Source organism: Fundulus heteroclitus, unplaced genomic scaffold (genome assembly GCF_011125445.2).
Source record: "Fundulus heteroclitus isolate FHET01 unplaced genomic scaffold, MU-UCD_Fhet_4.1 scaffold_60, whole genome shotgun sequence".
NCBI lineage: Eukaryota > Metazoa > Chordata > Actinopteri > Cyprinodontiformes > Fundulidae > Fundulus > Fundulus heteroclitus.
In genome coordinates, this window is record NW_023397033.1 from 1,510,997 (window position 1) to 1,537,919 (window position 26,923).

The window sequence follows — 26,923 nt, forward strand, 5'->3', positions numbered from 1 at the left end:
TTCGTTCTTATTTATTCTGTGATGAATGCTGTGAAACAGAACCCGATCTTTAGCCAAAAACACTGTGATCTCTTTGACTGGGTTTATTGAAGGGCCGATGAACAAAAACAGGATCCAAAAACAAGGGCAAGGCAAACATCCAGACACAGGCAAACTGACTGGGCAAAAACAAACAGAACAGGTTATCCAGAAACAAGGTGCTGGGAGCTCTTACCAAAAACAGAGACTGCAAACATGGGGGAACAGGTGCATAAGCATGAGAGTATGACGTACCGACAGATAACTGCGGAGGGAGTGAGACTTAAATAAGCAGAGAAACAGGTGCGTGGAGGGGACTAATTAACCACAGGCAGGTGGAAACAATAACGAGACTGACCGAAGGATAAAACTAAGACCGAGAATAAACTCTAAGCACAGAGTAAGAACTAACACAAAGACCGGACTACTTAAAACAATACACAGACTAAACAAAATCCTAAAACAAGACAGAATCTACAAAGGAAATAAACCCAAAAGCATGAGAGAAGCAACACAATCAAACACTAAACCAAAACCAAAAAACAGAACATTACATATTCTGCATTTTTTCTATGTGCGCTGTGTTTCTTTGCTTCGCCGCTCTTACTGCCCCCCCCCCCCCCCTCGGAGCCAGGTGCTTTTATCAGCGGCCAGCCTTCAAAGTGTGAATCACTACGTTTAATGTCCTTCCACTCATACCAAAATGTCCCAATTAAAGTCAATAGGAGAGTCAGTAGCTGTGTTTCATGCTCTTTTGTTTTTAACAACGCAGAACCAGCGGTACTTCGGTGGGCGTGGCGCACCAGGGTAAAATCCAGCAGCTGGATCATGCGTAAAGACGCAGCGTGAACCCCTGCTTGATTTAAGTGTTGCAGCTAATGGAAAATGTTGGGATGTATAGGCTTGATTAAACTCCACCTCATTCACAAATAAGACCATTTGGATAGAATAATGATAATCTTTAGTGTTTTTTATTGCCTGGACGTGAATCTGATAATTCACATTGTGTCTTTTATAATCAACTACAATATTTTCTTATCAAAGTCAGGAAACAAAGATTTCTCTTCCAGGGTCCAGTCAGCCACACCCCTAACCACGCCCCCGAAAATTAACATAATCTCACTCTTAATTTTTATCAAAATTGAGGTCTGGTCAGGATTAATATTTTGGCCGGTAAAAAATATGCCTGGCCGGTTGATTTTTACATCTACCGGCCAACTTGGCCGGTGAATCAGGAAGTTAATTTCGGACACTGCATACATACATGGAACAATTGGACACCCTCCAACAAAAATTACAAAGCAACTAGTTTGACAGGAGCAGTTGAATAATAATCAAAAAATGGAAAAAAGTAATTACACTACTTATACAGTTGGTGTCAAGTTCTGATGAATGTTCCATTTTTTCCAGTATTGATTGTATTTATAAGTGGCAAGTCTTAATGAAAAAGTCATGCATTGTGTGAATTTCCTCAATTATGTCCTTCCAGTCCGAACATGATGGTGGTTCTGCATCAAGCCACCTGCGAGTTATAGCTTTCTTTGCATCTGTTATTAATATTAGTAGCAGATATCTATCGGACTTCCTCAGCCCTGGGGGTAAACTACCCAGGAAAACCGTAGTAAAATCACAGCGTAAATTTAAGTCCATTTTAGTATGGATTTCTTTCATCACTCCTGACCAGTAGGATGCGATCTTAGTACATTCCCAGAAAACATGAAAATGTCCTGCAGACACATTCCCACAGTTCCTCCAGCATTTTGCCTTCTCAGTGTTGTTACAATGTTTGCTGTTAGGTGTAACAAAAAATGTATCATGCTTCTTTTCCCATTTACCTTAAGATATGTTGTATTACATTTTCTGTCTGTTTGTAGACATGAGTACAGTTTTGATATTGTTTTTTTTGGGAGGTTTTCCGTTGCTGGAATCTAATAAGATTTTAAGTATAACAGTCTCATCCTCCTCCAAAAATCTTATATTTTTATTGTAATGGTATCTTAGCTGAAGGTATCTAAAAAAAACAAATTTTTCCAGGTTATAGTTATCTTGAAGTTGTTTAAAACTCTTTAATTCACTATTGCTTGTAATATTCCAGTAACTTTTTTGTGACTACTGTGTAAATCTCCTGTCGTTTTAATTAATGACTCAAATTCGGCATAACCTTCCATTAAAAGCTCTTGTTCTGCTTGGGAGAAAAACTGTGCGTGTTCTTTGGCCATGCTGAACAGCCAATAGGCTATATTTATCCATAAGCTTTTGGAGGATGAAAAATTATATTTATCTGCACGGATAATGGGATTTGGCCGTTTTTGTAATAATTTATGAGAGACAACAACAGAAAGGACCACGTGAGCTTCTGTTCTCGTGAGCGCATTTTCCGTAGCAGGAGCCACAGTTGGCCGCTCTTTCGCTAGGAGTGTGAGTGGCGGTTTGCATCAAAACAGAACTGAATCAGGACTGTAACCTGCACCGTTGTCTGTATGAATCCCAGGTTATTCTCTGTATGATCGTAGTGCAGTGACCAAAGTCAAATTCCTTGATTGTGGATGCTGCCAAATAAAGCTGATTCTGATTGTAATTCTAAAGCATGTTGAAATGAACACATTTATGAGTGGCATTAACTTTGAACTTTAAATACTATAATGCACTCTTCAGAAGCTTAACATTGTCAACCATTCAACATGCAGTGATACAAAGAGAAAGAGTGAGTGAAAAAAATATGACATTAATTTAATAACCTCAGTTATTTTCTGTCTCAGGACTGATCACTACAACCTCACGGAAGCTGGATCGTGAACAGAAACAGGAGCATTCTCTGGAGGTGAGGAAATTTATGTCCACCCTTTATCATTCACCTTGTCGACTGTTCTTTAGTCCTTGAGATCATAACTACCATGCGTGATTCATCATTTTTGACATTCTATTCTGATGTTTGTGAATTCTGTGAAATAATACCAGACCTGATTTGTTTTGTTGCTGATATAATTTGCATCACAATACTCTGCCAATGATTTGATATACTAAATGTACAGGAGCAGCAGTCATTGATTTGATAAATTTTGATTAACTTCAATTCAATTTATTATTTATGTGACAATTCACAACACGTCATCTCAATGCAGTTTAAAAAGTCAGTTCAGTCATACTCCAATTAAATCCAATTAAATGTGGTGATTCGACAGAATGATTTGATGTGATGTAGTATGATATATCAGTATGAAGGAAGGGAATGATGCTTTACCTATGCATCAGAGTAACTTAAATTGTTTGAAAAAGAGAATCTTCATAACTGCTTAAAAATTGGAAAACAAAACTGCATTATTGACAGGATTTTATTTTATCAACATCATCAGCCTGATTTAACCTCTGCAGTAGAGATGAACTCATTGTTTATTTCAGCACACTCGCTACAGTTTTTTCTACACAATAGGAATTTATACTGAAGAAAATAATACTGGAGTGTGCATTAGTGCTATTTATTCACCTTCTGTATATCACAATTTATTCAACAATCCAAATAGCTGACATTAATTACTGTATTTTCCATCAAAGATAAAGACACGTCACCTAAGGCCTAAGAAAAAAAACCACCAGAAACAATTAATAAAATCGTAGTATAAATTGATTACGAGCCAAATCTATTTATATCTGTATTTCTAGATGAGTTATGTAAGCCACAAACTAGGCTAGAAAACTAACAAAAAACTAAAACAAAAGCAAGCCCCAAATAACAACAAAGGTGCTTTACTACTAAGACTTTAATTAGCTTTGCCTAGAATGATGAGTGCATCCTCAGCTGTGTTACCTCGCCTGGCTTTTCCTCAAAACCGTGTGGAAATTTACCCTAGTCTTATGTGGTTGTCTATCAAAAGGATGGGAAACAAAAGGTAGGAAAAGGGTATACTTACATCCCAGAAGGCTTTTTGTCCTTGATACTACTACTCATTTATTTATAAAGCACTTTAAAACAACAGCAGCTGCAACTAAGTGCTGTACAGACAATAATCAAACATCTAAAATGAAAAAAGATATGATTACAATAGAAATATAAAAAGGAATAAGAGCAAAAGTCTCAACATGTATTAAAAGCGAAAGAATAAAAATTAATAGACATGTGGCCAATGATTAATTTATTTTAGTCATGTGGCCTGATTTTCCTTTCTAGTTCCATATATACAGGTCTGTGATTTTGTTTGCTACGGTTGTCTATATAATTCCCAATTATTCAATCCATTTTGAAAATAGTTTGACTCAGATTAAATACAGAATTTAGCTTATATATAACGCATCCAGGAACTTTTAGGTGCATTTTGAACTGTCCCGGGAGGGAGTGGGCAGCTCATTTGGTTTTGACATGTTGGTCGTTGAGAATGGAAAGCTTGTCGGATTGTGATACAAAAAGCTTAACCTTCCAGATGTGTTTATGTGCATAGTAAATACCCCACATTTTCTGCAGTACACCTCCTCTTTCCCTGTGAAACTAAGGGGACGAGATTGTGAGGGACCGTCCTGTATTTTTCACTGTTGTCCCACAAACTGAAACAATGTCCCGTATTTCACAGGATCAGATTTGGAAAAACTTAAAAAAAAAAAAAACAATCCACTCGCACTTTTCTGAAATAAAGAACACAGAGCTATACTAATCGTCAGTGAGAGCTGCATCGACTGTCAGTCCATACGCAGCAGTGCTCCGTGTCATGAGACGCTGCGCACCAGGACACTGGTAAAATAAAATGACAAGGATTTTGATGTATACAGATTATTAAGGAAATTAGGCTATGTTCAGAAAAACTGCAGTGAACGGTTTCTAACTGGGTGAAGCCAGAGAAAGCCGATTTTAAGAGAGCTTTAATTAAGTTATTTTTTATTTGTACCCAGAGTGAAGCGCGATGTGAAGCAACACTGTAGAATCGAGTTGCACAAGAAACACAGCTGAAAAAGCCTCCTGTGGACTCATTTTACTCCAACCCAAAAACACCTGCCAGACAGACAAGATAGCAGCCAAGATTAATTTCAACAATACTTAACTTTACGCAAAAGTTTAATAACATTTTTCTAATTAAAAAGTGTTCATCTTTAAAATATAGTTAAGTTTTTTCTGATAAACTTAGAGCAATTTTATGACACTTTTTTAAAGTTTAACATCCCTGCAGGCATTACTTCAAGCTGTATCTGATGGGAAAACGCGGCTCGACAAAAACAGGGTTGTGGCGTGCTGGTGACAATATCCAGCAGTCAATGGGTGAGAGCGGGGACACAAAGTATATCCTGGACAGGTCTCCAGTCACAGGGATAAAATGTAACAGTTTTATTAAATTCCAAAAAGTTAAATAATGCATTTTATTAATTAGTGAGTTGTGATAATTAATTGCTGTGCAATAACAGGTAAAGCAGAGACTGATTATTGTAATATGCGATCTGTGTTAAATTAAAATGTATGACATCACCATAAGGTTGATTATGTGTCCCTCATTGTCCCTCACAAGCATGGGATGGTCCCTCAATTGACCATCCCACATTTGGCCAATTGAGATCTGGTCGCCCTATGTGAAACAGCTACAGAACCAAGTTACCTGTATCCATGGCCAACTGTGTGGCTGGCTGACAAAGTCACAGTAGCTGACAAAGTCACAGTGTTGGTTAGTTTTAAATAACCTCCCTGTTGTCGTCAGTATATCAGTAGTGTGGTTCCCCTTTTATTGTAACATAACATTTTATTTAAATCCACCTTAAGATCACCCTATGGATAAACATGGTACTAAATAAAATAAAAAGACAAATAGCAGAGCAAATAAAAAACTATAGTCCCCACCTTATGACAAATTTTAATTGATGGCTGATTTATGACTCCAATCATTTCTGGTCTCCCTTGATTTCCACCCAACCCCTCCCTTACCCATATTAAATTATTATCAATATTAATATGATATTAATTATTGTTATTAATATAATTCATTATATTATCATCATTGTTAAATTATGTCCAATTGTTTAATTCATTTAATACACACACAGTTATTTAATTCAGTTTATTCACATTCAGTTATTTATTTCATTCTATACACATTCAATTATTTAATTTGTTTATAAACATTCAATCTTGACGATCAGCCGCTAAACAGCAAGACTCTACGTAAGCTTTGCTGAATACGGATCCTACGGGAAAAAACCCCGTCCCGCACCGTTGCGTTCAAATAATCCGGTGAAATTCTTAGTCCTTAATCTTTAGTCATAATATAAAGATTCAGTCCTCCCTCCAAACTAAAGGTTTGGAGGGACAACAAAAAACGTCCTCATACTACGGTGGACAGTGTCTTATTGACCACAACCTCACTTTCACGAGATCTGTTAGGGGGAGGAGTTTTTTTAAGAGTGGGCTTGGACGCAGCAGGAAAGGAGGATACGAATCAGAATGAACAGATTCGTGCCGGGCGTTATCTTATCATTTCATACATCTAACAGCAAAACCGTCCCTTTCAACGAGCATGACACATCCTTTCATTGTTAGTGAACAAAACACCGAGCCTCTCTGTTATCTTAATCAACAGACGCACTGGTCAGCGCAGGTCAGTGGATCACGCCGCATTTCCTGGTTAGGTAGGGAACCAAACAGGAAATGTCCCCGTTATCTCAATAAACCACTGACCGCCGCAGCTCAGTAAAAATCAAAACGGTCAGTAAAAATTATTACGCTGGTGAAAGTCACGCCTTTCTTATCCTACAACTCTCTTGGTAAAAAAAAAAAAAAAACAACAACTATATTTTAACTAACTGTGAAGGCAGCCATTTCTCTACAGATGGTACTAATATTTGTCCTGTCACCTGTAAATGTCCTAACTAAGGCTCTCATAAACTAATATTTAAAAAAAAACGATTATTCTAATGATTATTCAGACAATTAATCATGCAATCTATAAAAATGTATAAATTCTGATGATTCTTAACATAATTACTTAAGCTAACTGTATGAGTAATAGAAATGAAAAAATGATAATTGTTGAATAATTCACTTTGAATAACAAGGATAAATCTCCAACTAAAAAAGTTCTAGGATTAAAATGTTAAACGTTGGCTTAACAGTGCAGATGCCTCTGTAGTGAAAATACCTGTAGTCACAAAAGAAGTATCAAGTTCCACTTGTACATTACATTCTGGATTTTTCTTTTTTAGATTAGATTTTATTCTATTCATTATAAAATAGATCCTTCTAGTGTACTGCAGGGGCAAAGTTAAACTAGTCGACAAATGATAATACAATGATAATTGTAATGAGCAGAGGGAAAGGACCCAAAATTCAGCCAGACCAGCAGAGGTTTCTTTTAATCACAAAATCAAAAGAACAGGGTACAAATCCAAAAAGCAACCCAACATACAGAATTTGCAGGAGGAGACTCACCCATACTCAACAGGACAACCTGGCACTGATGTCTGGTCTCAGCAGTTTATATGGAGGTCGAATCAGGTGGAACCGGTGAGAGGTGATTGCAGCAGGGGTGGAGTTAGGCAGGTGTGCAGTGTAAGTAATTAGACCAGACATCAGTGCTGAGGCTCAAAACAAGAACAGATTAAAAAAAACAAAAAACTAAGAAACTTCTGAAGACATAACAGAATAAACTACAACAGTAAACACTAATCTAAACAAGAAACCAGACAAGACAGAACTCAAAACCGCCAGATAATAAAAGACAGGAGAGAGAAGGAAAAACTAAAACTAACATAAATCATAACAGAACTCAGAATATTACAATAATGACACATTTATCAAATAAGGTAAACATCTAGCTTAGTTAAGTCATGATAAATACTACCTTTTTAATATCATTTTGACCTAGTTTTAACAGAATAGAAATAGCTGTACTGTCCCACAGTGGGAAAATTCAGGTATGAAAGTGGCAAAAACAGGAGGGCCTAGACAGCTGACTTACAGACAAAACTGATTAAAATGGAACACAGCTCAATTTAAAGTTAAGCCGTACAGCAGAAGAAAAAGAAAACAAACTGTAAATATTAATACATAAGGCCTAGTCAGATAAAAATTTAAGAAAAAAACGAGTTAATTTGCAGAATAATGTAATATTTTAAACATATTTTCTTACACAAATTAACAAAAACTGCAAAGATTTTCTCCATATAACAGAACCAGAACCAAACTTTGCTCTAAATATATTGCTCTGATAAGACTCTGCAGGTTTTTCACTGGAACCTGCTCATTCTGCTCCACTTTGTTGTCTCTATCTTTAAACTAAAAACTAGATGCTTTGATTTCGCCTGTCCCCCATAGCATGTTGATCTTCAGGCGGCTGCAAGCAGCAACTGTAAACCATGCAGGGTACAGCCCGGCCTGCAGCACACTAACATTGCAGAGGTTGCTATCATATACTCATTCATGTCAGTAATACCTGTTGGCTTGAAATCCGTAGAGCCAACATTGACACTGCCGTCTGTCATCATACAAACCACGCAGTCTGTTTGTACTAACAGACCGATCTTGACTTGGGTTAAATCAATCAGTTTGGAAGTGGCTATTTTCTTGCTGAATAATGGCAGTAATTGTCTAAACTTCCTCTTTTACTTGACAAAACACAAAATTGTTGGATCACCCTCCTCGTATGCTTGGGAGGAGGATGCTCTTTTCTTAAAAAAAGAGGCTGTTCTACTCTGCCAATGGTCAAACCAAATGACCTACCCCCTGCCATTAAACCCATGTATGTTATCTTACCCTCAAAGAGAAGAGACAGTCAACAACCTTACATTCCTGAGTTCTTCCATACGACTAAAACTAAAATATTTATTTTCCTCAACAATTCCCTCTGTTTTGAGCCAACAGATCAAACCAGAGTACTAATTTAATGTCTTGGAACCCTCAAACAAAGTGTAAATGATAAAATGGAATTTTCTAATCCACTGTCCCCTCTGTAGGCAACTATTGAAACCCAATTAAGTTAAAATCTACCCCTTAAAAGTAAGATAACCCAACTTATAAACTAAAAAGCTACTGAACCTATCTAAATCCTAAAACAAACTACAACCAATAAAAGTAAGCACCTTTATCCGGGAGACGATTTACTGAGGCCTTGCTGCCAAGGTCACCACACGGTGCCCACATGGCGCTGCCATTACTCTGTGAAAAGATAGAGGTCACAAAATAAGGAAGGTCACAAAAAAAGGAAGGTGGAAAGGAAAAAACACAACTCATACTTTATCCTATAACAGGATACAGTTTGAGATATCAAAAAAACCTCTTGCACCAAAAGCACAAATAGACGAGACACATTTAGCAGAAGGTAAACATTTGAGACCCATCGCGTGTACGTAAGTTCATCAGTTTTATGAGCATCAGTTATGTGTGTCTGTTTGGGTGAAAGTGTTTATATTTCCGTGAACACTCTCCAGGGCCATTGTCCTTGATGTTATCAGCCGGCCAACAGTTCAGAAAAGTATCCACAGGTGTCCGCGGGGAAGGGGGGAGTAGCCGGGGAGCTTTTCTGAGCATTCTCCGCCATAACAATCCAGGAGTAGAGATAGGGAGGGCATAATCCAAATATGTTATTTGTTATGAGGGCAAGCTGCACTGCCTTTCCTGTGAGCTTTAAGTCTTTTTCTGGCTCCAAATGGTAAATCCAATTTTCGAAATTGTTGGGCTTTTCCACGCTTCACTTCCAGATTTTATCCCATCACCCCTTTGAGTTCCACCACCGAAGCCAGTCTGCGTACCAGCAATCCAGCTTTTCGGCGTCGCTTCTCGACCTTCCAGGACTGTCCGTTCACCGCCTTAGTGAGCGCATCATATGAAGCCGGCAGCCTGATCAAGACCAAATGGCTACCGACATCCGCTGTATTTGCTGATACATCAAAAATCCACAAAAACTAATAAGTATAAATCCAAGTATCCTGAATCCAAATGTAAACGTTTCAAATGTCGAGGAATGACAAAGTCGAAAGACACACCGTTTTCCATCTAAGAATTTAGGGTGTATCCCACTAAATGAGTCAAATCAGGACCGGACAGGTCCCCCTTTCGTTGCCTACCCGTCGAAAAAATTTTATCAATAGTATTTGGAGACCAGCTTACCAGATCCATGTTTTTCAGAGTTCGGTTAATATGAAGAAAGTGCTCAGAAAGACAAGACATAGCAGCAGAAACAGGAGAGGGGGATGAGGGGGTGAAAGCAGCTGACGAGAGAAAAACACGACTGACCTCGAAGAGAGACAGAACAGAAAAAAGCCTTGTGCCACAGAAAAAGTCCCTGTTTTAATCCTAGAGGAAACACAATCATCCATCAGGTCATTTTATAGCACCGTCCTTCTCCAACGCACCTCTGAAGCCACTCTGCTCCACCTTCAGTCACTCTCTCAGTTCCTCTTCAATAGATGCCATCCTCATGTCAAAAATCCTGCACTCACCCTTTACCAACATTTGACATGTACTGTCTTTCCAACACATACTTAACCCTTATGCACAGTCACTTGTCTTTCTATCAACTTGTTACAAATCCTGATCCAGTTAACTCAAACGTGATATATGCGACTTACAATCTGTACTAGCGTGCATGACACAACAACCATCTTTTAAACTATTAATTTAACAGGGCCTTTAATAGAACTAGCTTAGAATCAAACTTATCTGCATTAAGTTACCCTCTGTTGCCCTCTGTTTTTCTATTTTATCCGATATTTACTTATGCACTCTCTTTTCCTCCTTGGAACAAAAATAATTTTGTTACAAAAACAGTATAAAGTCATCAAAGGGAGTCAATTAAACTGCAAATGCATATCTTTGTTAAAGTAGGAAAAACACTTCCTTGTATACTGAATCCAAATCAAAATATTGTTAAATTTTATCATACAATGTATCTATAAGGAGTCCTTCAAAGGTTGCGTAAGATCAGTGTACCTAAATGAAATGATGACTGCAGACTGATGATCTCATTTGCACACAACAATTCGGTTTTGTGAGAATGCTGGATTTTCCAAATATTAAGAATACCTAGTCAGGGTGGTGTGTCTGGACAAAGGACATTTTAAACATCTTATATAACCTGATTAAAAATACCTGGTAATATAACAAATCCCGGTATATATCGTGGCTGGCAACTGTCTGTCCGTCCGTCTTCTTCCGCTTATCCGGGATCGGGTCGCGGGGGTAGCAGCTTCAGTAGGGAAGCCCAGACGTCCCTCTCCCCGGCCACTTGGGCCAGCTCCTCCGTAGGAATCCCAAGGCGTTCCCAGGCCAGCCGGGAGACATAGTCCCTCCAGCGTGTCCTGGGTCTTCCCCTGGGCCTCCTCCCGGTGGGACGTGCCCGGAACACCTCACCAGGGAGGCGTCCAGGAGGCATCTTGACCAGATGCCCGAGCCACCTCAACTGGCTCCTCTCGACGTGGAGCAGCAGCGGCTCTACTCTGAGTCCTCCCCGGATGACTGAGCTCCCCACCCTATCTCTAAGGGAGAGCCCAGACACACTACAGAGAAAACTAATTTCAGCCGCTTGTATCCGAGATCTAGGGCTGCACAGTGGCGCAGTGGGTAGCGCTGTTGCCTTGCAGCAAGAAGGTCCTGGGTTCAAGTACACCCCTGGGTCTTTCTGCATGGAGTTCGCATGTTCTCCCTGTGCATGCGTGGGTTCTCTCCGGGTACTCCGGCTTCCTCCCACAGTCCAAAAACATGACTGTTAGGTTAATTGGCTTCTCCAAATTGTCCTTAGATGTGAGTGTGTGTGTGAATGGTTGTTTGTCCTGTTTGTCTCTGTGTTGCCCTGCGACAGACTGGCAACCTGTCCAGGGTGTACTCCGCCTCTCGCCCAGTGAACGCTGGAGATAGGCACCAGCAACCCCCGCGACCCCATGAGGGATTAAGCGGTTTGGAAAATGGATGGATGGATGGTATCCGGGATCTCGTTCTTTCGGTCACGACCCAAAGCTTGTGACCATAGATGAGGGTAGGAACGTAGATCGACCGGTAAATCGAGAGCTTCACCTTCGTCGATCTTCCACTCCATCTTCCCCTCATTCGTGAACAAGACCCCAAGATACTTGAACTCCTCCACTAGGGGCAGCACATCCTCCCCAACCCGGAGAAGGCACTCTACCCTTTTCCGGTTCAAGATCATGGTCTCGGATTTGGAGGCACTGATTTCCATCCTGGCCGCTTCGCACTCGGCTGCGAACCGCTCCAGTGAGAGCTATAGATCACGCCCTGATGAAGCCAATAGGACCACGTCATCCGCGAATAGCAGAGACGCAATCCTAAGGCCACCAAAACGGATCCCCTCAACACCTTGGCTGTGCCTAGAAATTCTGTCCATATTCTGTCTGAATAATCATTAGAACAATCATTTATTAAAATAATAGTTTATAAGAGCCTTAGTTAGGTCATGTACAGGTGACAGGACAAATATTAATACCATCTGTAGAGAAATGGCTGCCTTCACAGTTAGTTAACATATTTTTTTTTTTTTACCAAGAGAGTTGTAGGATAAGAAAGGCGTGACTTCCACCAGCGTAATGACTTTTACTGACCGTTTTGATTTTTACTGAGCTGCGGCGGTCAGTGGTTTATTGAGATAACAGGGACGTTTCCTGTTTCCCTACCTAACCCGGAAATGCGTTATGATCCACTGACCTGCGCTGACCAGTGAGTCTGTTGATTAAGATAACAGAGAGGCTCAGTGTTTTGTTCACTAACTAACAATGAAAGGATGTGTCATGCTCGTTGATAGGGACGGTTTTGCTGTTAGATGTATGAAATGATAAGATAACGCCCGGCACGAATCTGTTCATTCTGATTCGTATCCTCCTTTCCTGCTGCGTCCAAGCCCACTCTTAAAAAAACTCCTCCCCCTAACAGATCTCGTGAAAGTGAGGTTGTGGTCAATAAGACACTGTCCACCGTAGTATGAGGACGTTTTTTGTTGTCTTTTTGACTGAATTGATCTTTATATTATGGAGGATTTCACCGGATTATTTCAACGCAACGGTGCAGGACAGGGTTTTTCCCGTAGGATCCATATTGAGCAAAGCTTACGTAGAGTCTTGCAGTTTAGCGGCTGACCGTCAAGATTGAATGTATATAAACAAATTAAATAATTTAATGTGTATAGAATGAAATAAATAACTGAATGTGATTAAATAATTAGACATAATAAAATAATGACAATAATATAATTAATTATTTTAATAACTAGAAGTGTAACTCACAATAACAGCCTTTAAAATGTTAACTTCAATATTTCAACAAATGTACAACTGGGCTGTAACTCTGTGTAGCCCATTTCATGTAATTTATCTTCCATCCATCCATTATCTAACATGCCTATCCCTTGTGGGGTTGCGAGGGGTGATGGTGCCTATCTCCAGCTGTCAGTGGGTGAGAGGCGGGGTACACTCTGGACAGGTCGCCAGTCTATCACAGGTATCTTAACAGTCCAAAAACACATTTTACATCATACATCTGAAGTGTAAATAACACCACCCCAAACAAAAACATTAACTTGAACCTAACTTGATTTCACCAAATTCAAACTGGGTTGTAAATACTGTATTCATTGAATTTTATTGTATCTAAACATTCCGAAGGTATGCCAACGTCTGTCATTAACAGAGTCAAACTGCTGGCAAAGATCTTTTAGATCAAGCTGGTTCAGAACGGTTTGATGAACATGACAGACTGCTATGTTATTAAGGAGGTGCTGAGTAATGGTTGACCTTAACCATGTTTCTAACCTTTATAGTGCACTAAAGCTTTGTTCAGCCTCTGCTGATGTCACAGGGACAACCAACAGCCTGATCACCTTTTTCCACCTACAGTTTTTGGGGGAGTGCTGGCCTAGTGGTTAGAGCAGCGCGCCTGCACTCAGAGAAGGATGCAAGTACCTGGTTCGATCCCCAGCGCCTGCACTCTGGGTCCCTGAGCAAGACCCTTAACCCCAGATTGCTCCCCGGGCGCCGCACATGGCAGCCCACTGCTCCCCTAGGGTGATGGGTTAAAAGCAAAGAACAAATTTCGTTGTAATGTATGTTTCAATGTATGTTTCAATGACAATAAAGATGATATTACTATTACTATATTACCTCATCAAACAAGCCTTTGACTACGCTGGACATCCCCTTCAGAATATTTGCAGCTTCTCCAACATATGTAAATGTATGCTTAGAGTGAAACATTGCCAACTGAATCTTCACATTCCCTGTGTCTATTTCCGGTTACTGCCGTATTTCATCATCCATTTACCTAGTAAGGAGAACATTTTCAACCTGTTTCAGTTTTCAAATCTGACTGGTTAAACCCTTCCTTAAATTGACTTTCCAAAGTGTCCAACACCTTAAAATATTCAGCCCTAAAGTGTTCCTTCTGGTGGTTTCATCCTATTAGGAGAAACCCCACCATTGAACTGCTTGGGTGGTTTCCTCTTGTGGAGTAGAGTATATGTCATTTCTGTAGCCTTTGCAAATAACACTGCAAACTTCTCCAAAGTCCTTTTTTCTTTAATTGTGGATCAAACACAGCCAACAGTAGTCTGCATCCCCTCTGTTGTTTATGATTGATTCTGCAAAGATTGATTTAAATACTCCAGATCTCCCAACATCTGAGGCTACCAGCAGTCTAAGAATGGTTTTAACCTTCAGAAATCTTTCTACAAGTCCATTAGCCCGAGTGCCAGTTTCAGAGCTTACTGAGGCCATTTCCTCCAAAATAGACAACATAGCCTCATCTCCACAAAGTACTGTGTCAACAGCTTGGCCATGTACTGTCCACCTGGTGGAACACAGGCTTGATCAACCTTATATGACCCCCACCCCCCAGTCATATACCCCATTTACACTACCCCTTAACCGTGCCGAGACCAGTCCGAGCTCGGTAACCGAGATAACTATCGAGTGTAAATGGAACGGAAACTGAGCTGAACCGAGCCAGACACATCCGGACAGCGCAAAATGCAGACCAGTTCCATGTGTGGACTCAGCTCGGTTTTTTAGTTGCCCGGTTCTCTAATAACAAAGAGCGCATCAGCAGATCGCATCATCTCTGTGTGGCCAGCTGACATATCAGACATTCATAAAAATACTAGCTTCCCTACCGTGACACACGAGTTCCAGTGATGACTCTGCTTAGCAGTGTGATGAACCTCAGCTTCTGTCGTTTCTTGCATCTGTAAATCCTTATTAGACGTTCGTTTGTCTTAACCACTTCCCAAAAACTGACTCTGTCAAGTAAATTCACCAAAAGTTGCCGTCTTCGTCTGACTCTCCGCAAACAACGACGTTTCACCAAGCATAACTGCTTGAATGTTACGGGTGCCGCCATTTTGATTTGCTTGGTCCCGCCTTCAATCCCAGAGAGCAGTAGTACCGCAGATCGTCACTAGGAGGCGAGGAGGAGCCAAGGAACCGAGATAGAGTGATGTGCAAACGGTCATCAGAACCAGGCTCGGCTTGGTTAACTGAACCAAGCTCGGACCGAGCTCAGCATGGATCGGTTTAACAAGGATAGTGTAAATGGAGCTATAGCCAGTCCAGCCAACAGTCCCTTAAACTTCCCAGACTGGTTGCTTAGAGTTCCCAGTTCATGCACCCACTGCAACGAATCATGCAGTAAGGGAGAGGCACAACTAGCAAACTTGTATGGGCACCACAGTGCACATACAATGGTAATGGCTGGTCTATATTCAGCACAGCCTGTGCCCCAGAAAACTTCTAAGCCATATTAGCTGCTCCATCATAGGATTGACGTCACAATGCAGTGATTGGAATGTACAGCCTCAGTAGTATGTTAACAGCCAGCTCGGCCGTTTGCTCACCTGCTGTCCCAGGCACCTCATATAGTTCCATCCATCCATCCATCCATTTTCTGATCCGCTTTATCCCTCATGGGGTCGCGGGGTGCTGGTGCCTATCTCCAGTGTACACTGGGCTAGAGGCGGGGTACACCCTGGACAGGTCGCCAGTCTGTCGCAGTCATATAGTTCCACAAATGCTTAATGTGGTTTTAAGTCCTTGTATGTCCTGAGTGCCATCCATTATATTGGAAAACTGGACTGCTGGCAAGCACCTGATTGCTGAGACAATCTCCCACACAGTTGTGTTCCCAAACAAAGTTAGGTATTCATTTTGGCATTGTGGACTCATCCTCATGGTTACGAGTCAGCCAAGAGAACAAAAGGAGTAATTGTTTGCCATAAACTTTACAAGGTGATGCAAATTACCTTGTCCCTGTCAAGATACAAGATACCTTATGCATCCCATTATTTCCAATAGACAATGTCATGCCTCTTCCTCAGCTTTGACCATTGCATTAGCAAGCTTATTAACTGGGGTTTGCTCTATAGCATTAACAGTAACCGCATGATGGTGTGCTCTGCTGGTTTGATGTTGATTAAAGCTATATATGGCATTTTTCCAATTATTGTAATCACTTAAGCAAAAGGCAGGGTCATTCTTTCTCTCCAGTGTGGCCTTTTTGATGGTGCATTCTTTGACACATTCAAACTTATTTTAGTGTAGGGTTATAATGGAGCCATGTAAACTGACTGTACCACTTTGCCTGGAATCGTAATGTCTTATTTTTAAGTTGTTGCACTTAAGTTGTGGCCATTCACATTTCCAAAAACATTTGATTTGTATGTGATCTCCTGTGTGAACTGCATTCATACAACTTAAGTGTGCCGAATGCGCAGTAGAGGACGCGATGACGTCACACGTAGCAAGTGTGCTCAGTGTTTGCGGAAGTAAACATGGATCGCAATGCTGCAGCGTATCTTGCGTTCTTTAAGTTCTTCTCCAACTGGAGCTAGCACATTACCAACACAATCATTTTAAGAAGATCGAAAAGAAAGAGAGCCACATTTTTTGGCGGGCTATAGCAGTGAGTAAACGTGTTGCTGTGGGGCTGTTTCTGCTTACAACAGGTGCTTGTTACCGCATCAATGATAAATATCAATGATGTGTAGGTCGGATGAATGCGACCTGGCCATACAGACACAGGTCGCATTTGAAAAGATCAGATACGTATCGGATTCAGGACCACATGTCCAAATGGCCTGGGTCGCATTTGAAAAAATCCGATCTGTGTTGTTCAGAGTGTCATGAAAAGATAAGATACAGGTCGCATATGGGCAAAAAAATTGGGATTGGGTCACTTCAGGCTGCAGTTTGAACGTAGCCTAAGACTCAGGTAAAAGTAGAAGCGCCTGACAAATCACCGGAATCTTACAGGCTGGAACTTATTCTCCGACCATAGCTTGACATCAGACATTACCTGAAGCTTGGTATCCAGAAATCCCTGTAGGAGCTCACGCAGCAGCACTGGAGACAAGAACCCATGACCAAATGGACCATTTAGGCATTGGGAGAACGCTCAATCTTGTCAGAACAAGGATTTCTGGCCTTGGATGTCAGCAGATGTTTGCAATGAAATAGACGTGAGAGATATGTGAGGAGGAAAGCACAACCAGAAAAGGCTGCTTCATTAGTAAACATGAGAACCACAAGACTGCTCAAGCAGGTGTGTATGGATTTCTTGTCTCTGGAACCGGACCGCAGCAATACAAAAGATGTGCTGGTGATAACCGACCACTTCACAAAGTACGCCGTTGCTGTTCCAACACCCAACCACACAGCCAAGATAGTTGCCAAAAGTTTGTGGAACAATTTCCTGGTTCATTACGGGATTCCTGAAAAACTTCATAGTGACCAAGGGCCCGATTTCGAATCGCACACTATTGAAGAGCTCTGTCAAATGGCTGGGATCAGCAAAATCAGAAATGCTCCCTACCATCCTCGTGGCAATTCTGTTGAACAATTTAATCGTACACTGTTGAATATGCTCGGAACATTAAAAGAAAAAAACAAGATGCATTGGAGAGACTTTGTCATTAGTACATGCTTACAACTGTACTAGAAATGATGTCACTGGTTATACCCACTATGAACTGATGTTTGGTTGTCAGCCTTGCCTACCCAGTGACTTAGCTTTTGGCCTACCTGTCAGTGGGAAAGAGTCAGCATCCCACTCACAGCTCTGCAAAAACAGATCTAAAAATAAATAAAATGATCTTAAAGTTAGTGTATTTATCCTTGATTTGAGCAGGTAAATAAGATTATCTGCCAATGGAATGAGTATTTTGACCCCTAAAATAAGATAATTAGACATCCTGCTCTTGAAATAAGATGGAGATGAATTGTTCCTATTTTAAGTGCAAAAATCTTATTCCATTCGCAAATCATCTTATTTACCTGCTCAAATCAAGGACAAATACACTAATTTTAAAGGTATACTATGCAACCGGGGTTGATTTTCCAGCGAGGCTCCCCCAGAGGGCGAAAGTAAAAGTGCACTGTCATAAAGATGCTCAGCTGTTCTGGTTTCTCCGTCAAGCCAGGCGCGGTTGTTTTGAGCTTAGCAGACAGGCGAACATCTCTCGATTTACCGGTCGATCTACGTTCCTACCCTCATCTATGGTCACGAGCTTTGGGTCATGACCGAAAGAACGAGATCCTGGATACAAGCGGCCGAAATGAGTTTTCTCCGTAGTGTGTCTGGGCTCTCCCTTAGAGATAGGATGAGGAGCTCAGTCATCCGGGGAGGACTATGAGTAGAGCCGCTGCTCCTCCACGTCGAGAGGAGCCAGTTGAGGTGGCTCGGGCATCTGGTTAGGATGCCTCCTGGACGCCTCCCTGGTGAGGTGTTCCGGGCACGTCCCATCAGGAGCAGGCCCAGGGGAAGACCCAGGACACGCTGGAGGGACTATGTCTCCCGGCTGGCCTGAGAACGCCTTGGAATTCCCCTGGAGGAGCTGGCCCAAGTGGCTGGAGAGAGGGACGTCTGGGCCTCCCTACTGAAGCTGCTACCCCCGCGACCCGACCCCAGATAAGTGGAAGAAGATGGATGGATGGATGGATGGATGGATGGATGGATGGATGGATGGATGGATTGAATTTAAGAAAGGAATACAAGTCTACAATAACCCTCTAAATTTGGTTTATTTTGTTATGTTTTCCCCTTATGTTGATTGTTAATCTTTAATATATTTTCAATCGAAACGTTATATTTGTGTCATTTACACGTCAGGCTCCTTAAATAACCATTCTCTGATGCTGCTAAATGGTAATCTTTTGTAACATAAGGAAGCCGTAGTCAGTCTATAGTCAAAGCATGTTACATTTAGAAAATCTGTAAGTTCTTTATCATCATTGCAAGTATTGGTATTTGTATATAGTAATTTGTAAAATTTTGCAAATGACTGATCTTGTCAGGTTTTGTCACAATAGTCTCTTGGGATTTTATTTTATGAAACATGTTAGAGGACTGCTATTTCCTCAATATAAATGCTAATAATCTAGTAGCCTTCTGGCCAAATAAATAATATTTTTTGCCCTACACTTTATCTGACAGCAGGCTATTTAGCTGTTTGTGGTTGCGTTTAAATTTTTCAACATGCTCTGTGGTTCTATTTCATCCCTCCTGATCGCCAGAGGGTGATGCTAAAAGCACTGAATATTCCCTTTTGGGCATGCACAGTTCGAGTAATTATACCAGCAGAGTCACACCTGTGACGCCAGATGACCACCTGGTGTCATTCTTGGATTTGTTCCTTTTTTCTTCTTGCAAGCGGTTCGCAATCGTCCCCGTTGTTTGACGCCCCATCTCTCACTGGAGTTGCGGTTTTCCTCCGCCCTCCCAGGGCTGCAACGGGTTGATCTATTGGCAGTTTTTCGGAAGGTAAGTTTGCTGTTTGCTGGTGAAGGTAGTGTGCGCACCCCCTCTCCCAGCTCACGGCTTCTTGTTACCGTGTTACCTACAGCTCGGGCTGTTTTGGTTGGGAACTGGTGACGGTGGCACTTTTGCCCCTACTCCTGGTGTGACCAACTTAATTTACTGTAATTTGAATATGGCTAACGTTGTTAGCTCCTTTGGTTTACCAGTTTATATCTGGTGACGGCAGCGTTTTTGCCCTCTCTCCCAGTGTGACCAAGTTCATTTACCGAACTTTGAATACGGCTAATGCTGTTAGTTTCTTTGGTTTATTAGTTTTATGCCTGGTGACGGCAGCATTCCACCCCCTCTCCCAGTGTGACCAACTTCATTTACTGAAGTTTGAGTGCGACTAACGTTGTTAGTTTCTTTGATTTATTAGTTTTATACCTGGTGACGGCAGCGTTTCTGAACCTCTCCCAGTGTGATCAACTTAATTTACTGAAGCTTGAATACGGCTACCGTTGTTAGCTCCTTTGGCACAGATGAAGTTTTTGTTGCAGACACGTCAGTCTGATGCCTCTCTTCCAGTGGCTGGGCTCTCTTCCCCACCCATGCCTGAACTAGTAGCGGAGGAGGCTGCCTCTGCTTCTCATTTTAGAGATGAGGTGGAGGCAGGGTCTTCTCAAGCCTCTGACACTGGGTCATTTTTATCCCAGAGTGCAGTTGGAGAGGCCGTTGACAGTTTAATGTGGGATGTCATGTCTATGGCCCAAAAGCAGCTGCAGCTGGATCTCCCACAAGGAGAGGTATCTGACTCCGGGAGTGCCTTTTTCAGGCGCGGATGGGCTCCTGCCCCCTTTTCTGTACTTCCATCAGAGGAGTACCTTAAGTAGTTGCACGCTTGTTGGCGGGACCCGAGAGCGTTGTCACGGCTCTCCTCAGACGGTCGGGTGTTAGCTGCCATGCACGAGTTGGTAAAGGCTGGCCTGGACCGGATGCCAGCAGTTGAACCCGCTGTCACTTCATTGATTGTGTCGCCAGATGAAGCTCTGCGGACTCAATGTCGGGTTACGGATGACCTTCTGTGTGAGGCATACAATGCAGGAGCGCGTGCTGGCCGCTTTGGCAACTCCCTGGTGCACCTCAAGTTTGCCCTCTCTGCATCGGTTCAGGACACTGGTGGTCCAGCTGCAGTGGTTGGTTTTAGCGATGCAGTGTTGCAGGCCTTGACGCTGATGACCAGAGAGCTCGGCTGTGTCATGTCATTCCTTGTCCAAGCTCGCAGACAAGTCTGGCTTGCACCAAAGCATGCCGTAGGACCCACAGGGGTGTCCCGGTTGTGCCAGGGGAGTTGTTTGGATCAGCTGCCCTGGAGGTGCTGGAGTGGTCTATCCAGGTGCGTCAGACCAGCCAGCAGCTTTATGGCCTTCGCCGGAGCGTACCCCCCTTTCCTTAGTGTTCGGGCCCAGTGTTCGGACATGGCCCCTGACTGATTGTAGACCTGGTAGTTCCTATACCCATGATGTGCGACAAAGACCCAGCAGGGACTTTCGTGAGCCAGTCAGCCATCCAATTAGACAGACCCGGGCCTAGATGCCCTCCCCCCGGGGCTCCCAGGGGCCGAGGGGATAGAAGATGATGCCACCGGGCCAGCCGTCGGACATTTTTCCCATCAGCAGCTGCATTTCTGGGCTGCTCACACTGTGAATCCATGGGTGGTTGCCACCTTAACCTATGGCTACAGGCTTCAGTTCCGACGGCGGCACCCTCTCTCACGCCTGGTGAAAATGACTATTATCACCAACCCGGTGAAATCCCTAGCACTAGACCAGGAGCTTTCCACCCTCCTGGCCAAGGGAACAATCGACGCTGTGGATCCTCTGCGGCAACCCAGAGGCTACTATTCAACATACTTCCTCGCTGCAAAAAATACGGGCGGTTTTCGCCCCATTTTAGATCTAAGGGGACTCAATCAGTACTTCCTTCCACATGCTCACCACAGCAGAGGTCGGTCAGACTGTTGTGGCAGGGGATTGGTTTACGTCAATAGATCTGACAGATGCCTACTTTCATGTGCCTATTGCGGCAGAACATCGCCGCTTTCTCAGGTTTGCTTATCGGGGTCGCCATTGGCAATTCCGGGTGTTCCCATTCGGGCTCTCCCTCCTCTGCAGACCTCCGGAGACAGGATTCTGCCATACCTGGACGACTGGCTTCTTTGTTCTCCCACTCAGGTAGCTGCCTCTCGGGATACGTCCCGGCTTCTTCTTCAGGTGTCATGGTTGGGCCTCAAAGTCAACCTTGCAGAGAGTTGTCTGGTTCCATCTCAGACAACCACCTTTCTTGGGATGCATCTGGACTCCACTACCATGATGGCCTGTCCATCTGTTCAGAGGGTGGACCACAGCTTGTCGGTAGATTCAGGCTGGGCAGGCAGTTTACCTATATAATCTTCCTGCAAATGCTGGGGAAACTGACATTAGTCACTCGTGTCGTGCCCTTGGGTTTGCTCCTTCTGCTTCTTTGCAGCAGTGGCTCAACAGCTTTCACCTAGACGTCAGGCTGCACAGGCGTCGCAAGCTCATTGTGACGAGGATGTGCCTTCGTGCCCTAGCTCCTTGGCGCAACAGGACCCTTTTGTCCAGTGGTGTTCCAATGGGGTTAGTGGTGTGTCGAAGGGAAGTGGTCACCACGGATGCCAGCCCCATGGGCTGGGGCACCGTGTGGCAACACAGAGCGGTTGCTGGTAGCTCCGTTCTGGCAAGTGCGCCCGTGGTTTCTGCTGCTTTGGAGTCTGTGTTTCAGTACTCCATGGTGTCTTCCAACAAGATGGGATCTGCTGTCTCAGTTGGGGGGGACAGATATGGCACCCCAACCCTCAACGTCTCCAGCTGTGGGCATGGACCCTGGGACGCTGACTGGGTGTTCAGATCCTGTCAGACACACCGTATTGAGTGCTAGGGCACCCACCACTAGGCTGCAATATGATAACAGATGGCGTCTCTTTTCCTAGTGGTGCTCTGCCGCAATGAGAATCCTGTTACCTGCTCGGTGCCCACTTTTCTGGAGTTCCTCCAGTCTCTTCTTGATAAGGGCTGCTCTCCTTCGACCCTTAAGGTGTATATTGCATCAATCTCATGTTGTCACCCACCTGTCAACGACCGTACAGTGGGGCGCCATGATCTGGTCTCTCTTTTTCTGCGCGGTACTCGTAGGTTATGCCCGCTGCCGGCTCCATGAGTGTCCAATTGGGATCTACCATTGGTTCTTGCGGCTCTGTGCCACCCTCCATTTGAGCCTTTGGAACAAGCGGACCTCAAGTGGCTTTCCTGCAAGACTGCTTTTCTGTTGGCTATCGTCTCAGCTAAGAGGGTCAGTGAGCTACATGCTCTCTGTCAGCCCTACCTGTATCAGGTGGGCTCCAGATGGCTCCAGTGTTACCCTGTGGCCTAATACTGCATTTGTGCCTAAGGTGATGTCTCCTTTTCACCGTAACCAGCCATTGCGGTTGGCTCGGTTTCAGCCTCAGTTAGGTGCAACTGAGGATGGCTCAGTTATTGTGCCCAGTAAGGGCGTTGGAGGCATACATTGCGGCCACCGTAAATCTAAGACGCTCGGACCAGCTTTTCCTATGTTATGGGGGACTGAGGTTAGGCTGTCCTCTTTCCAAGCAGCATCTGTCCTATTGGATTCAGTGTCATCTGCCACACCTACGCTGCAGGTCACTGCTCCCTGCCAGTCAGTGTGAGGGTACATTCCACCACAAGCGTCTCTGCTTCCTGGGCGGCTTTGAGAGGGATCCCGCTGGAAGCAATATGTGCTGCTGCATCATGGACTACCCCGACCACCTTCACGAGGTTCTACAATGTCAATGTAGCTGCCCCTCATCCACTGGGTCAGGTCCTTTTTCTGCTGGGCCCTCTCAGTGAGGTATGTGCTCAGGATTCCTAGTGAAATAGTTGGCATTAGTCATTCATTGCTTTCAGCACCGTACGTATGTAACTAGGGTTCGATGAATCCCGGATGACCAGCAGAGTTTCTCTGTCACTCAGAATCCTTACTTCTGCGAGAAGATTCTGTAGGAACAGAGCCAATGATGACACCAGGCTATATAGCCTCTGAGTGGTCATCCAGTGTCACAGGTGTGACTCTGTTGGTATAATAACTCGCACTGCGCATCCCCGAAGGTAACATTCAATGCTTTCAGCACCGCCCTCTGGCGGTCATCCGGGATTCATAGAACCGTAGTTACATACCTAACTTTTGTTCTGCCTCCCCTGGCAGCATGCTCTGCAGTTAAGAACTAGAAAAATTTGCATTTCCTGCGAAAATGCACTGTGAATGCAGATAGCTGAATGATTAAGCAAAAGATGCAGAAGATCTTTGAAGAAGAGAAAAAATAGCTGAAAAGCATTGAAGAAGTTGAAAAAGTTGAAGAAGTTGAAAAAGTTGAAGAATTTGAAAGAGTTGAAGAATTTGAACATGAAAGAACAATAGCTGAATTATTAGAGGAAGAAAAAACTGAGGGAAAGGCACCAAACATTTCCTAACTCATTCTAAACACTGAATTGTTTAACAAAGCATAAGTAGAATTTCAAACTTGAATATACTGTTGCCATATGTGGGCCTGCATTTCTAGGGAGTATAAGGGGTTTCGCCCCCATTGAAAAGCATTGGATGTTTGACACCTCCTAACTTGGAGATGCTTTACGTGACGAGGCCCAAACTTATTGTGGAACATTCTGTATAAAGGAGGTACAGACTCTGTAAAGCAGAAGTTTGTCCGAGCTTCCTAGAGCTACTTCCAATTAGCAACATGCTAACCATTAGCCGCTAACATGGTTGTGCTCAGGATCACCGGGTGATTGTACTCTGTCAGTTTGGTCCAAATCCTGTACTGGGAAGTGCCTCAAATAGGGGTGCCAATACTTAATGTCGCCAAACGTCACCAAAGATCATGGGTCAGATTGGCCTCCTTTAGCAACTCAGCCTCACCACATCTGGGCCCAGAACTCAACATTTGACCAAAATGGTGTGTATCACCATTTCCCACAGGTGGGTGGTGCTGTATTGGCCAATTGGGTCGTGTCTGGGCATCATGCCAGGTCCTGTTGGAAGCAAAGGCCCAATAGGAAAGCATGTGAAATCCAAAAGGGGACAGAAAAATGACACATAGCTGAAAGTCACTTGAAAATTTTAAAATGTCAAGAGGAAGTGACTGTGCGAATTTCAGATTCCTACATTAATCACAGCAACTGCGGTGAGCGTCGAAAGTTGCCATTGTATCTCAATTGATCCTCTCCCTCTGGCCCTCAGAGTTCCGTCGTCATGGAAACTCACTGACACTCCTGCAGCGGCCAGTCTACCGAAGTGCAGAGACTTTGCTCACAATAAGTCCCATTGGATTATAATGGAGAACTTTGCCCCGAACAACGCTTCATATCTCCTGAACCCTAAATGGTAGAGACGTAATTTTTTCTGCGTTTAGTTCGTAACGGATAGGGGAAGAAGAAAAGCTATCGTTTTTGCTGGAAAAAGTTTAATAAAGGCGTAAAAAATTATGATCTAAAGGGGTTTTTTAAGGAATTTGCAAAATCCTCTAAAAACAGTCCCGAACAAATCGCTCTAGGTGAAAAAGTATAAGAGATATCAAAACAATTATTTCACTGTGAGTATCAGCAGGCTTTTAAGGACTATGTTGCTCATTTTTATGTTTGTACAAAAATCGGTGTAGGCACAGCGACGATGTAAAAAAGTGGATCATTTGGGGTGATGGAGGTCCAAAGCGTCTTCAGGATTTTGCAAATTTGCTACTCCCGAACAAATTGTTCCTGCGGAAAAACCGTAACAGTTATCCACAAAATTCCTTTTTTGTGAGTGCCAGAAGGGTTGGGACATTCATATGTGAAAGTGTCATGCCTGTACATCAAACGGTTTAGGAGTAGCGACGATGCGAAAACGTGTGATGTTTTGGATTTTCAGACCTCATTTTTCAAAACCGCTCCATAGGAAATGAATGGGGGAGGTTTGGGGTTTGTGTCGCTCTGAGGTGATTTGCGAAAAATCTATAAATGCTACACCAATGACGGTTACATTTCCTGAATCCAGACTAAAATTCCTACGTTTTGATGTATAATTCATGTGGATAGGTTGAAAATTGAGCGAGTGAGAGGAAGTTGTTCGGAGAAGAAGAATTTGTTGAATTTCTAGAGTACGCACTCTATAACTGCCTCCTTGACGACCATAGCAACGAATGTTATTTGCTGAATTTTTTGAAAAGCCAAAATTATTTTAAGGAGGTACTATATGAAAATGGTAAAAGATATGAAAAAGCTGAAATAGACCATAATAGCTGAAAGATATCACTGCATTTTAAAAGTTGAATGGCGTTTCTAGCTGAAAGTAGGCTGAAGCAGTAAGCTGTCAAAAAGCAGCTGAAATAAGCGGAATTTTAGTGAATTACATTCATTTCCTATGGGAGAAAAAAAAAAAGCTGAAAATGTGCAGAAAAAGCTGAATATTTTAAAAAGTTGAAAAGATATAAGTACAAAAAGATATAGCCATCGATTCCAGAAGAAGCTGAATAGTTTAAAAGTTGAATGGTTGAAATCGGAGAAAAACTGTAGGAGGAGAAGCGAATCAAACTTTAAACAGTAAAAAGGCGGAAGAGGATCTCAATAACTGTGAATGCCTACTGCATTCACAGTAATAATAATAATAATAAAGAACTAGAAAAATTTGCATTTCCTGCGAAAATGCGCTGTGAATGCAGATAGCTGAATGATTGAGCAAAAGATGCAGAAGATCTTTGAAGAAGAGAAAAATTAGCTGAAAAGCATTGAAGAAGTTGAAAAAGTTGAAGAAGTTAAAAAAGTTGAACAATTTGAAAGAGTTGAAGAATTTGAACATGAAAGAACAATAGCTGAATGATTAGAAGAAGAAAAAACTGAGGGAAAGGCACCAAACATTTCCTAACTCATTCTAAACACTGAATCGTTTAACAAAGCAGAAGTAGAATTTCAAACTTGAATATACTGTAGCCATATGTGGGCCTGCATTTCTAGGGAGTATAAGGGGTTTCGCCCCCATTGAAAAGCATTGGATGTTTGACACCTCCTAACTTGGAGATGCTTTATGTGACGAGGCCCAAACTTATTGTGGAGCATTCTGTATAAAGGAGGTACAGACTCTGTAAAGCAGAAGTTTGTCCGAGCT

At 42.7% G+C, this 26,923-nt stretch overlaps 1 protein-coding gene across 20 annotated transcripts in view; it reads left to right on the forward strand.

The window, feature by feature from the left end:
- The window catches only part of fat3a (FAT atypical cadherin 3a), a 359,084-nt gene that overhangs the window by 114,260 nt on the left and 217,901 nt on the right, over nucleotides 1–26,923 (forward strand). For all 20 annotated transcript variants that reach the window (XR_004929918.1, XM_036133269.1, XM_036133270.1 and 17 more), the window contains one exon: nucleotides 2,778–2,839. Coding sequence is in view for 19 of the 20 variants with exons in the window: in XM_036133269.1 (XP_035989162.1) it covers nucleotides 2,778–2,839 (62 nt within the window). In the remaining variant the exon portion in view is untranslated. The remainder of the gene's footprint in view (nucleotides 1–2,777; nucleotides 2,840–26,923) is intronic.